Source organism: Monodelphis domestica, chromosome 4 (assembly GCF_027887165.1).
Source record: "Monodelphis domestica isolate mMonDom1 chromosome 4, mMonDom1.pri, whole genome shotgun sequence".
Lineage (NCBI taxonomy): Eukaryota > Metazoa > Chordata > Mammalia > Didelphimorphia > Didelphidae > Monodelphis > Monodelphis domestica.
This window is the reverse complement of record NC_077230.1, coordinates 413,869,016-413,881,948: the sequence shown is the minus strand read 5'-3', so window position 1 is coordinate 413,881,948 and position 12,933 is coordinate 413,869,016. Positions and strand designations below refer to the sequence as shown.

Here is a 12,933-nt window from a genome sequence, read left to right as displayed (position 1 = left end):
GAAAGGAAAGGAAAGAAGAGAAGACAAGAGAAGACAAGAAAAGCCCTTGGCTTTCCCTGTATTTGCTGTGGAGGAGATAGAGAAGACTTCTTGTAGAAGGTGGGATTTTAGGTGGGACATAGAGGAAACCAGGAGAGCCAAGAGTCAGAGGTGAGGAGGGAGAACATGCCACGTCTGGGGGAGCACAGAGATGGAGCATCTGGTCCATGGAGCAGCCGGGGGCCAGCATCACCGGATGGAAGGATACCTGTTAGGGAGGGACATGTAAGAAGGCTGGAAAGGTGGGAGGGGGCCACGTGATGAAGGACTTTGAAGGCAAACAGAGCGTTTTGTCTTTGCTCTTGGAAGCAACAGGAAGCCACAAGAATTTATTGGGGGGGGGGGGCTGATGGCCATTTTCCTGGTTTTGACTACCCAGCACTTCCCATAGTGCTTGGGATAGTGTAGCCATTACTAAATGCCAGTGGTTGATTTCTTGATACAAAGACAAGACCTAGAGCTCAGGCAGAAGTAACTCTCCCCAGTTTTAGGGGCTTTTTTGATTCCCATGACAAATGCCCTCGGCTTACCAACACAGGAGTTCGAACTCGGGTTTTTCCATCGCACAGATCCATGAGATAGTTCCAAGTCCTTTCCTTCTGGCTTGGGAGTTTCTTGGCTTTAATCCTCCAACTTTTCCCACTTTCCAGGTCCTGCTGCCTTTGTTTTATTTTTTCATCATAAGCCTCTTCCTTCAGAAGTCGATTCACAATTTCACATTTTCGAAGTCTTTGTTCTTCTGCAAAGATTCTGTATGAAGAACATTGACGCCAGTGCAGAAGTTTACCCAAGTTAATAGTACAGAGTCAACAAACAAACACTTATTGAGCATCTATCACATACCAGGCACTGTGTGAGGTACTTGGGACGCCAATGCAAAAAAAAGAAAGAAGGAAAGAAAGAAAGAAGGAAAGAAGGAAAGAAGAAAGAAAGAAAGAAAGAAAGAAGAAAGAAAGAAAGAAAGAAAAAAGAAAGAAAGAAAGAAACAAAGAAAGAAAGAAAGAAAGAAACAAAGAAAGAAACAGAGAAAGAAAGAAAGAAAGAAAGAAACCCTCTTCCCGAGGAGATGACATTCCAGTGGGAGAGACCAGTAAGTATCAGAATATATAGAGTGAAAAATAAAATTTAACAAATACTCAACCAAGTGGACCTGTGATCTTGAAGGTTATATCAGTCAAGCCCCAACTTTCCCAGGTGCCACCCATCCAGAAAAGTCATGAATCCTGGCCCCTTGACCATTTGAGGACTAGCTAGACTCGGAAAGGTTCATAGGCAGAAGGTTTGACCACCAGGTGGAAAATGGCCTTTGGCCTCAGCAGCTCCCAAAGACCAAATACTGAGACAGAGAAGGATTAGGATTTGCCCCGAGGTAAGGCATGCCCACACTGTTAAAATCATCATGGCTTCTGAAAGTAAAATGGAAATCTGCCAGGGCTTGGTGGAAGAAGAAGTGCCAAATTCCAGCTTCTGGGCAATGGCTAGAGTCAAGTCTCTTGATAGGAGGTTCTGGGTTCAAATAAAATCTTCCTAGAGGTGTGATCTTGGGTAAGTCACTTAACCTGGCTTTCCTAGCCCTTGCCCTTCTGTCGTAGAGTTGTTACTTGAACAGAAAGTAAGGGTTAAAAAAATCCAATTCCAGCTTCTGACAAAGTCAATCCTAGCTGAGGGACTGTGTTCTACTCTGTTCCTAAATGTAGTGGACAGAGGAGGGGAATTTGAGCAGGGTGGAAGGGTGGCCCTATCCTCCAACATTAAGAAGCCACCTGGGCTCCTGATTCATCTTATCGAGCCCAGATTAGGAACTAAAAGGGGCTATGTGGTCATCCCTGTGATCACATCTTGCTTGGCTGCCTTCGCTAGGTTCCATCACTCAAGTCTTCTGGGTCCACATCCTTACCTTTTCTTGTTCTCCAAGTCCCTTTTTTGCTTTCTGTGTAACAACAGCTTTATATCATCCCCTCCTTCAGCTAGTATGGCCTCCCTCTCAGTATCTTTCTTCTGCTTATCCAAGTATTTCTTGGCTTTGTCCCAAGCCATAAGTTTCTTCATGATTTCCTAGGAAACAGAAACACATTGTGAGTGTGTTGTGTTATGAAGTTTAAACAGAAACAACAGAAAGGCTCTCCTCCTCTTCTTGCTGTTTTTCCTCCTTGCTTGGGGTTGAATCCCCAAACTCTGGTCTGGATCTTTTATCCGGAACCTTTGTGCTTGCACTCTTGGTCTTGAGGCTCCTTGACCAGAATCCTGGTGTCTTATAGACTCCGAACCTGGCACCTGGGTGCCTAGACCTAGTACAGCTGCTGAATATTCCTCCCTGCTTTCAAGGCTTAGTCTTTTGTTTCCTTGGACCTATGGAATACCTGCCTGCTCTTCCTTCCTTTAGCTCAGCTCTCTGAATTTGACCTTTGGGCTACCAGATTGACTGTTTTTCTTCTTATTAAAAAAACAAAAAAACACCCTTACCTTCTGTCTTAGAATCATTTCTAAATATGAATTCTAAGGCAGAAGAGCAGTTCAGGCTGAGCAATTAGGGTTAAGTGACTTGCCCAGGGTCACACAGATAGAACATGTCTGAAGTTAGTTTTGAACCCAAGATCTCCCCATATTCCTCTCTAAAATGGAGCCATCTAACTTCCCCCTTGTTTTTCAAGTGTCCTATTATCACATGAACAATATGGAACCATGTTTTGTATGACCGCACGTGTATAATCTATATCAAATTGCTTGCCTTCTCAAGGAGGGGGGAAGAGATAATTTAGATCTCAAAACTGGAAATAAATGTTAAAAATTGTTTTTACATGTGATTGGGGAAAAATAAAATATCAAATATTTTAAAGATAATGTCCTGTTATTGAGGTGACTGCTTAGCACTTCCTTGTCGAATCTTCCTCATTTTCTGTCGCTTCTCAAATCCAGTCAGGACATACTAAAAAAATTCAACTCTTTGCTTGGTCTATATGACTATCTGACTGATTTTTTTTAGCTAGACCGAACTGATCCAATTTTCTGGTTATATTGGTGTTACCTGGGGACAGTGTGACACGGGAAAGAATGGACGTGATCTGGATTTCAGCATGTGACACGGTGTCTCACACCCACAAGAAGAATTCAAGGCCATTAAAGAACTTTTTCATATTTCCAAAGGATGCTGGGATACATACACTGTACTGAACAAATTCCCAGTCTGTTTTTGATCAGAATGATGAAGTAACTAACCAAGAATTTCTAGATCCAGTGAAACAATTAAGTGACCTGATTTAGTGGACAGAAAACCTGCCTAGAAATACGGAAGACTTGGGTTCAAATCCCTTCACTGCTTGCCTAAAGACTGTAGAAAGGGTAATAACCTGCTTCCTCACCTGGGAGTTCCTTATGGAATCACAGGTCCTGCCCCTATCCCTGATGTCATCTAACTGGTTCTTTTGACCATTTTTTTTTTTATGATTCTGACACTATCTTGAGAAACTCTTTTATCCTTGGGGGAAAACTCTCTTCCAAATGAAAACCATGTACTTTACAGCTAGGAGACAAAAGAATGTGTGTGCCAGTCAAGGGCACGGTACCTGATTTATGGCGATGTTTTTCTTCAGGGAAATCATAGTATCCATCCTTTTCTTCATATGTGCTTTTTTAAGTCTTTCTGCAATGTTTTGTTTCTTTTGATTCCTATTGGAAAGAAACATTTTTATGCAACTAGTACATTGAAAAGGTCAACAGATGGGGCTGGAGGGGAAAATGATCAGTTTCAGCAGGGGCATAACTTTTTTTTTTAACAAAAGGGGGCCAATAGGTGAAACGCTTTGGGCAAATGAGATGGAAGCTAGAAAATATTCTTGCCATCGTCACATTTTCCTAGAGCATTTTTTCTGGGTGCCTCTTTTTTTTGCCACTATCACAACTGACTTTGTATTCTCTTTATCTATTTATTCTATTTATCTCCCCATGAGACCGTAAATCCCCTGCAAGTGAGGATTATGGCATTTTCCATCTCTGTATTCAAACTGATTAACATGGTGCCTGACCCTCAATGTTTGCTATTGTATACTGTCTCATATTGGGAAAAAGGCCATTTGCCATATCTATAGAGATGAGCATAGTTTATAATTCCATCCTCTGACCATGACTTAGGAAGTAGATCAGGCTCACAGAGGAGAAAAATAAATAGCTAATATTTATATAGCAAAGATTACCTCGTGATCAAAAGGATCACAACAATCTTGGGAGGCAGTGGCTGTTATTATTTCCATTTTATGGTTGAGGAAAGTGAGGTAGACAGAGGCAAAGTGACTCACCCAGGGTCATACATCTAGTAAGTGCCTGAGGCTGGACTCGAACTTAAGTCTCCCTGATGTTGGCTCCATCCATCTTCTGACCACCTACCGCTACTTATAAGATCCAAGATATTTCCAATACTAACAATTGAGCCTGTTTATTTCAACACAGAAGCTCAGAGAATCTCATTTCTGGGTGGGATCATGAAAAGAAAGGCCAAAGAAAGGAAAAACACAAGGAATACTTACTTCATCAAGGTGGTTCTTAGGAACTGCTGGGCAATCCTGTTATTCTTCTTGGCTTCAGTCTTCACTCTTTCACAGTGAAGCTCGTAGTTCTTTTCATCTTCCAATGCTTTCCTGGTGAAGAGGACCAAGAGGAATGCTTAGCATCTGTAAGACTGGAGATAGCCCAATGTACGAGCATCTTTTCCCTTTTCCTCCTTTGTATTACCAGTTCCTAACATTGTGTCTTCTATACAGTGGTGCATAATAAATGTTGGTTAGATTGAATCTTAGGTACCAGGAAGCCTTTCCATCCCCTCTTAATTCCAGTGCCTTCCCCTCTGCTAATTATTCTCTCTATCCTGTATATAACTTGCTTTGTTTGTGTAGATTTTGCTTGTTGTCTCCTACATTAGATTGCAAGCTCCTTGAGGGTAGGAGCCATCTTTTGCTTCTTTTAGTACAGTGCGGGACATATAGAAGGTTATTTTAATAAATGTCTACCCACTGATTTGAAGGCCAGTTCCCTTCTGGGATTCTGTCTCTACGGATTCTTAGGAACTAAAGCTGGGATTCCATCATCCAGGGAACTCCCAAGTGTAGAAACTTCTTTCACCAAGGCAGGCTGGCACCTTCTCTGTGAGTTATCATCCTACAGAGACCCTGGGACACTGAGAAGAGGCAGCTAAGCCTCATGGTGGCTCTCTATCCATAATGCCAAGCTGGATCTCAGGCATGGAGGTAGAAAGCAAAAATCTCTGAGATGAGAGAGGTCGCTATCTATCTATCTATCTATCTATCTATCTATCTATCTATCTATTCTATCTATCTGTCTGTCTGTCTATACAGCATCTGTTTGTCTATCTATCCATCTATCTATCTATCTGTCTGTCTGTCTATCTGTCTTTCCGTCTGTCTATCTGTCTATAGAGCCATCTGTTTGTCTGTCTATCTATCTATCTGTCTGTCTGTCCGTCCATCTGTGCGTTCATCCGTCTGTCTGTCTATCTATCTATCAATCAATGCTATCATTATTATATATCTATTTGCTATCATTATATATATGTATATATATATATATATGTGTGTATATATATATATGTATATATATACACGCCCTTGTCTACAGGCTCTATATTCTATGGGGATTCGTTTTCTCCCAAAACATATCATCCAGGGAGGAAAGCTATCTAGACTTAGCAGAGACAGCACCACCCTTATGTGATGTCATTACAAAGTTGGCCTTTTGAATGAGGATATTTGAAATGTTTCCTTGCTCATGTTATTTAAGGAGTAAAATCTGCTTCAAGACAAATTTTGGCAGATTGTTTCTAAACAGTACATCTCCGTGCCTTCCAGTCTTCTAAAAACTCAAGCAATGTATTCACAAATATAAATCTCCTCCCCCAAAAAATCATTGTCCAAGTTAAAATAGCTGAGGTTTGGGTAGAGAAGAAATCAAACTTTAGACACTTTTCCAACTTAGTGAGTTGTGTGTGGCCATAGAAAAGAGCTGATTTAGTTGAGGAGCCTTAGAATGACCCTTCTCCCCACACCCCAATGCCTAAACTCCATTGTTCCAACCCTGGTCCCCACTTCTCACCCTTGTCCAAACTATATCCAACACAGGAGAGAAGGAGGAAGAGACAGAGACAGAGACAGGGAGGGAGAGAGAGAGAGAGAGCAAGGGAGTGAAGGAAGGAGAGAGAGACAGAGAGAGACAGAGAGAGAGAGGGAGAGAGAGGGGGGAGGGAAGAAGGGAAGAAGACAGACAGACAGACAGAGACACAGAGAAAGAGAGAGAGGGAGAGAGACAGAGACAGAGAGGGAGAGAAAGAAGGAGGGAAGGAAGAAGGGAGGGAGAGACAGAGACAGAGGGAGAGAGGGAGACAGACAGACAGACAGAGACAGAAAAAGAGAGACAGAGAGAGAAAGGGAGAGAGAGACAGAGAGAGAGAAAAAGGGAGGGAAGGAGGGAAGGGGGAGAGGGAGGGAGGGAGAGAGAGAAAGAGAGAGAGAGAGAGGGAGAGAGAGACAGAGAAAGAGAGAGGGAGGGAGACAGACAGAGACAGGGACAGAGAGGGAGAGAGAGAAGGAAGGAAGGAGGGAGAGACAGACAGACAGAGAGAGAGAGAGAGGGAGACAGAGAGACAGAGAGAGAAAGGGAGAGAGCCAGAAAGAGAGAAAGAAAGAAAGAAAGAGAGGGAGGGAGACAGATAGAGAGAGAGAGAGGGAAAGAGAGATAGAGACAGACAGACACAGAGAAAGAGAGAGAGATAGAGAGACAGACAGAGACAGACAGAGACAGAGAGAGACAGAGATAGAGAGACAGAGACATGGAGGGAGAGAGAAGGAGGGAAGGAGGGAGGGAGAGACAAACAGAAAGAGAGAGTGAAAGGGAAAGAGAGACAGAGGAAGACAGAGAGAGAGAAAGGGAGGGAAAGAGGAAGGAGGGAGAGAGAGGGAGAGAGAGAGACAGACACAGAAAGAGACAGAGACAGAGATACAGAGAGACAGAGAGAGGCATAAATATCTGAAATCACTTTCCCCCTTTCTTGCCCTTAATTCTCTGGGGCCCCACACAACTTTCCTGACTCCCATGCCACCTTTCCCTCCCTGACATTCTGGAAAACATCCAAGTCTCTTGCCCCCAAGTCTTTGGCTGAACGGCACAGATGATGCTTCTTTCTAGAGTCCAAGTCAAAACCAGACAAAACCAGGTGAGAGCATATATCGTTTGGTCTTGACTTGGTTTTCTTACGCTCCCTCATATCCTTGGCAAACCATGAAAAAGAGATCAGGGACTAAGTTCCAGGGATGCATTCTATGGCACGGGCGCCCAGGGAAGGGAGAGGCAGCTAGGAACAAAGGGTGGTCCCGGTCCCAAGGGACACAAACAGACCGATGACGCCCCGGGGCCCCTTCTTTCTTGGCCTCCCCACTCTGCAAAATTCCTTTGTGTTTACTTGTGAGCACACACGTTGTTTTCTTTGCAGTGCAATGAGAACCCCTTGGGAGTCAGGCCTCTGGGGGGGGGTGTCTTTATATCTTCACTGCCTAGCAGGATGCCTTTCACATATTGAGACATAAAATAAAGGAGATGACACGGAAAGAGCCCACACTGAAACTGCTGCTTCCACCCCACTGACCCTGCTGAGCCCCAGTCTTTATCCCTCTCTATTACCCTCCCCAATCCCTCCCAGAGCCCCTGGCATCCCATTTGTGACTTAAAGGTGAGGATCCCAGTTTCTCAACTGTTTGGTGGACGGGGAAAGAGAGAAGCCGCAACCCTGTTTCTAAAACTGAAGAGGGAGGCAAGGATGGAAAGGGAAAGAAATGACCTCCCACAGGACCACTGTTATAACTTAGGGCCTAGAGTACCATGTGGACCCTCGTTAGGGCCTAGATCTAGGCCAGAGAGGACTCTTAGAGGCCCTTAAATCCAACCCTTTACAGCTTGAGAAACTGAGAGCCAGAGAAGAACATAAAGTCAGAGCTGGAAGGGCCCCATTTAAACAGATGAGGACACCGAGGCTTGGAGAGATTGTCTCCATTTGACTGCAGGACTTCTCACTTCCTTTTTTAAAGACCCTCTACTTCCCCATCCCCAAACCTTTCCATTGTACCATGCTTTCTCCCATTTTCCTATGTATTTTCCCCCCATTACATCTTAAGCTTCTTGAGAGCCCAGACTGAGCCCAGACTGACTTTTGTCTCTCTTTGAACCCTCAGAGTTTAGCATAGTGCCTGACAGGTAGTAGGCACTTAACAAATGCTTATTGAACAAAGGAAAATAACCAACTTCTCTGTGAGTCATTATAAAGGAACTTAATATTTTTAGTTATTATAATGTTATATGTATATTGTTTTATATAATTATATTTATCATAATTTATTATCTATAATTATATGATAAATATATTATATTTATGACAATTGATTATATAAATTATATGATATAAAAATAATTTTACAAAATTATATAATAAATATAAATGCATAATGAATTTATATAATAAATATAAGTATATAATAATATATAATAAATGTAATCAATAATAAATATAATTATCATAATTAATACAGTGTGAAATTATATAATAAATAATAAATATGAGTATATAATAAATGTATAATAAATGTAATAAATAACAATATTTTCTTTATTATGATTATATAATATAAATTTACATAATAAATGATAAATATTTGTATTTATTATAATTATCTAATATAAAATATATAATAAAATACAAATATAATGTAATACAAATTTATATTATAAATGTTATTATAGTATATGAAATTATAGATAAATGTAAATATTGTATTTATTATAATTAATTATATATAGTGTAAAATTATATAATATAAAATTATATAATATATTATTACTTATGATTTTTAACTGATTTTAAAAACCAGGAAAAGTCAATATTTAAAATGTTTTCATAATATGTTGTGGAAAAAAAGTAACTAGCTATCTCTTCTCTGGTATTCGTAAAGATAGCAAACCTAGAGCACAAAAGATGTCCAGTTTAAAGTTGCCATATGTCAGGTAAACAGCATTTTCCACCTAAGCATCAGCAAGGGCCAATTGATTTATTGATCATTTGTTTTGGCAGCATGATCAATGGCTCAGAGCCTTCTCAGGTGGGGGCTCTTTCTCATTCTCCGACACCCTCAGAATGATGGGAATTTGCTCAGTAGCACTTAGTAGGAGTGAATGACCTAGAATACTAAAGAGACAATACTAGCTGGTACAAGTATAAAGTGTTTTTCTTCACAATGATAAGATTGATGTAAGTAATGCAAATCTTATCATTCCCATTTGACAAGTAGGGAAATAGAGGCTGACTGGCCCAACGTCACACACCTGGCAAGTCAGGCTCAGGTCCTCTGAGGCCAGGGCTCTTTCTAGCACCCCATCTTTCTTTCTCAGTCAAGGGAGACGGTACTAATTGGTTGCACTTACTGGATTCTGAAGGCTTTATTTTGGGCTATCTTTTCAGCCGCCATATTTGCCTTTAAAAGTCGTTCTTCTGCCTGCTGTTGGACAAGTTGCCCTAATTTTGCTTCTTCTGTTTTTAAGAGCCTCTTGGAGTGGACTGAATTTTCCCTCTTCAATTTCGATGTGCCACATGGTTCGCCTTTTAAATTAAAAACAACAACAAAAAATGTGAACAAAGGACTCAGCATCAGCTCACCTGGTCATGCTCATTTCAAAATAATAAGAACAATGAAAATAGACAGAAGGATCATAGACTTAGATCTGGTGATCTATCAGTCCCAGACATTTTATCAATAAGAAAACCAAGGCTAGTGCCAGAAGGGATCTTGGAGGCCAACTAGTCCAATCTCCATCCCCTTGTTTTATACATGAGGAAACTGAGGACCAGGTAGCAGAGGTGGGATTCAAATTGAGATTCTCCAACTCTAGAGCCACTGTGATTTCTTTAGCGTGGGCCATTGATCCAAAGACCAACTCCTCTTCTATTTTAGAAAAGAATTTTCAAGAGAGGAGAAGGTAAAAAGACCCATCATCCTTCAGCGAGGCTAGAGAGGAGTATCTATAAAGTCAGCTTGGCTGCTCGCTGCATGACAAGCATATAGCCTATTGCCAGACCTGCGTGGAATGATTATTTTTTTCATTCATTCATTTGTTGTTTCATTCATTCATCCATCCATTTATTCATTCACATCCATCCATTCTTCAGTTCTACGATTTAGCAAAGCATTCATATAACATGACTAACTCAGGCTAAAGGTTTCCACATTCCTGGCACTGCAGATAGTGCCAGGCTCTCCAGATCACATGTTACTGCAACTCCAGTCCAAAGGGAAGTCTGCATGGATGGTTGGGGGAACAATTATTTTTTTTCTTTCTGCTGTGAGAGTATATACAAATACAGGTACTCTGAATGTAAATACACGTGGAAATGGATCTGTGCATATATTTGACCTGGATCTGCGATTTCTTTTTTGATATTCAATTTTCATAATATTCATATATTTTATATCTTATAATATATATTTATTTCTGAAGGGTTCCAGGTATGACTCATGAAAGTATTAAAGATGTATTCAAAAGCTGACTCTAATGAGCCAAGTGCTCATGGACCAGACTTATGGATAATATTTCTGTTATTTCACGTGGTTGATTTCTGAGCCCTTAAATTTGGATGGGATTAAATTTGGTTGATCTTAAAAGCCAAAGCTCTGCTGTTATCTCTTGTGTGTAAGCTCACAGACAAGTCCTTTGGAATGTCAAAGATTCACATCTAAAAGAAGAGTCCTGGCCCAGATACCTGGCAACCTATTGTGTCATCATCCATCCTTTTGACTTTGTATTAAACTGTTAAAACTTTTGTTGTACCAAATGGGTGAAGGACACCCTGCCACCGCCTCTTTGTGCAACTACCCTTAATAAACAGATCAGTTCCCCTCATTCGGGATCAGCTGGAAGTTCTCTCCCCTGACCATCAGAGTAAGGGCTGACAAGCTGAACGTGAAACTGATGACTCCTGTGTCTCTGTGTCTATTTTCTCTCTTTATGTTCTTCCTACCTTAATCTTGAACTCTTCCACCCATATTCCCTCAAAGCCCCAGCTTCCCTTTCAGGTGCTCAACCCACACAAGAATATTTTGTAGCTGCAGGAGGGCTACAATTTCTATTCATAAAGTAGAACATATTTATAATATTATAATATTTATTTCCCCAACTATGTATGAAACAAATTTTAACATTAATTTCTAAAATGTTGAATTCCAAATTCTCTCTCTCTTTCTCTCTCTCTCTCTTTCTCTCTCTCTCTCTCTCCCTCTCTCTCCCTCCCTCCCTCATTCTCTCTCATTTTCTCTCATTCTCTCACTCCTTTCCTCCTTTCCTCCCTCTCTCTCATTCTCTCTCCCTCTCTGTCTCTGTCTCTGTCTCTGTCTCTCTGTATCTGTCTCTGTCTCTCTCCTCTCTCCTCTCTCTCTCTCTCTCTCTCTCTCTCTCTTCTCTCTCTCTCTCTCTCTCTCTCTCTGTCTCTCTGTCTCTCTGTCTCTCTCTCCCTCTCTCTCTCTCCTCTCTCTCTCTCCTCTCTCTCATCTCTCTCTCTCTCTCCTCTCTCTCTCTCTCTCTCTCTCTCTCCCTCCCTCATTCTCTCTCCTCTCTCTCTCTCTCTCTCTCTCTCTCTCTCTCTCTCTTTCTCTCTCTCTCTCTCTCTTTCTCTCTCTCTCTCTCTCTCTCTCTCTCTCTCTTTCTCTCTCTCTCTCTCTCTCTCTCTCTCTCTCTCTCTCTCTCTCTCTCTCTCTCCTCTCTCTCTCTCTCTCTCTCTCTCTCTCTCCTTCCCTGAAACAATAAGCAATTTGATCATAGGTTATACATGTGTGATCATGCAAAACAGATTTCCACAGTTGGATTTGTGATTTCGCTGACCTATGGAACTCCTGTATGAGAAAATTCCCTTCATCATTGCAGATAGCCACTCATTCTACAATTACCATCTCAGAGAGGTGAAATGACCAGGTTGGTTGGGGGTCACACAACCAGGAAGAAACCATGAGCCAAGAGGCCACGCTCACTGCCCTTTACATCCACACAAACTCACATAGATCCAGAGAATACCCATTCATGAATTGTTTTTGGTCTAAAAGTTTATTCATAAATCAGTGTTTGGAGTGTGAAACCCGCTTTCCTATGGAACAAGGGGGTAAACAATGATGAAACACCTAGGTTAGTCCACAAAAGCTGACCTAACCAATAATGTAGCCCAACCGTGTTCTTACAAATGTTAACCCGCCTCCAGAGAAAGACCGTTGAGTTGGATGGATGCGGATCTTCCCATCGGGGTTTTTACCGTTCTATCTTGGGGTTGGGGTTGTGTACGAGCTTGCTCTTACAACAAGGCCCAACATGGAGTGGTTTGGCATTCTAATCAAAAGAAAAATGTAACAAATCAAACAAATGTTAGCCTGCATTATGGGTGTGGCTGATGGGAGTCAAGGCTGAGGAATATGAGGTGGGGACTGGGGAGAGAGACGCCATATTAAAGGGACCTTCTCTAGGAAAAAGGCTGAAATAACCTGAGTGTGTCTTTGGCATCTTTCCACTCTTTCTTCTCTAGCTTTCTTTTCCTTTCCAAGGTTCAGAATCTCAAGCTGGAAGGGACCCTGGAGGTCCAGTAGCCAACCCCCCTCATTGACAGAAAAGAAACTGAGATCAACATGCCCCAAGGGCCAGGGTGGGATTTGAACCCTGGTCTATGGACTTCAAAGCCAGCCCTCTTCTTACTGTTTCATCCTGTCTCTTTCTGTAGTCCCCTAAATACCCAATACCCTCCTCCTTCCTGTTTTGCCTCACATCTGCCCTCTATTCTGAATGTTATATACTAAAAGACGGGCTAATGACTTA

General features: G+C 41.6%; 1 protein-coding gene across 4 annotated transcripts in view; it reads right to left on the bottom strand.

Annotated features, from left to right (window-relative positions):
• CFAP74 (cilia and flagella associated protein 74) overlaps window positions 1-12,933 on the bottom strand; it is an 82,357-nt gene that overhangs the window by 46,609 nt on the left and 22,815 nt on the right. For all 4 annotated transcript variants that reach the window (XM_056796002.1, XM_056796001.1, XM_056796004.1 and 1 more), the window contains exons 7-11: window positions 9,511-9,685; window positions 4,560-4,670; window positions 3,603-3,705; window positions 1,937-2,094; window positions 570-789 (exon numbers count right to left, since the gene is read on the bottom strand). In XM_056796002.1, the coding sequence (XP_056651980.1) occupies window positions 570-789; window positions 1,937-2,094; window positions 3,603-3,705; window positions 4,560-4,670; window positions 9,511-9,685 (767 nt within the window). The remainder of the gene's footprint in view (window positions 1-569; window positions 790-1,936; window positions 2,095-3,602; window positions 3,706-4,559; window positions 4,671-9,510; window positions 9,686-12,933) is intronic.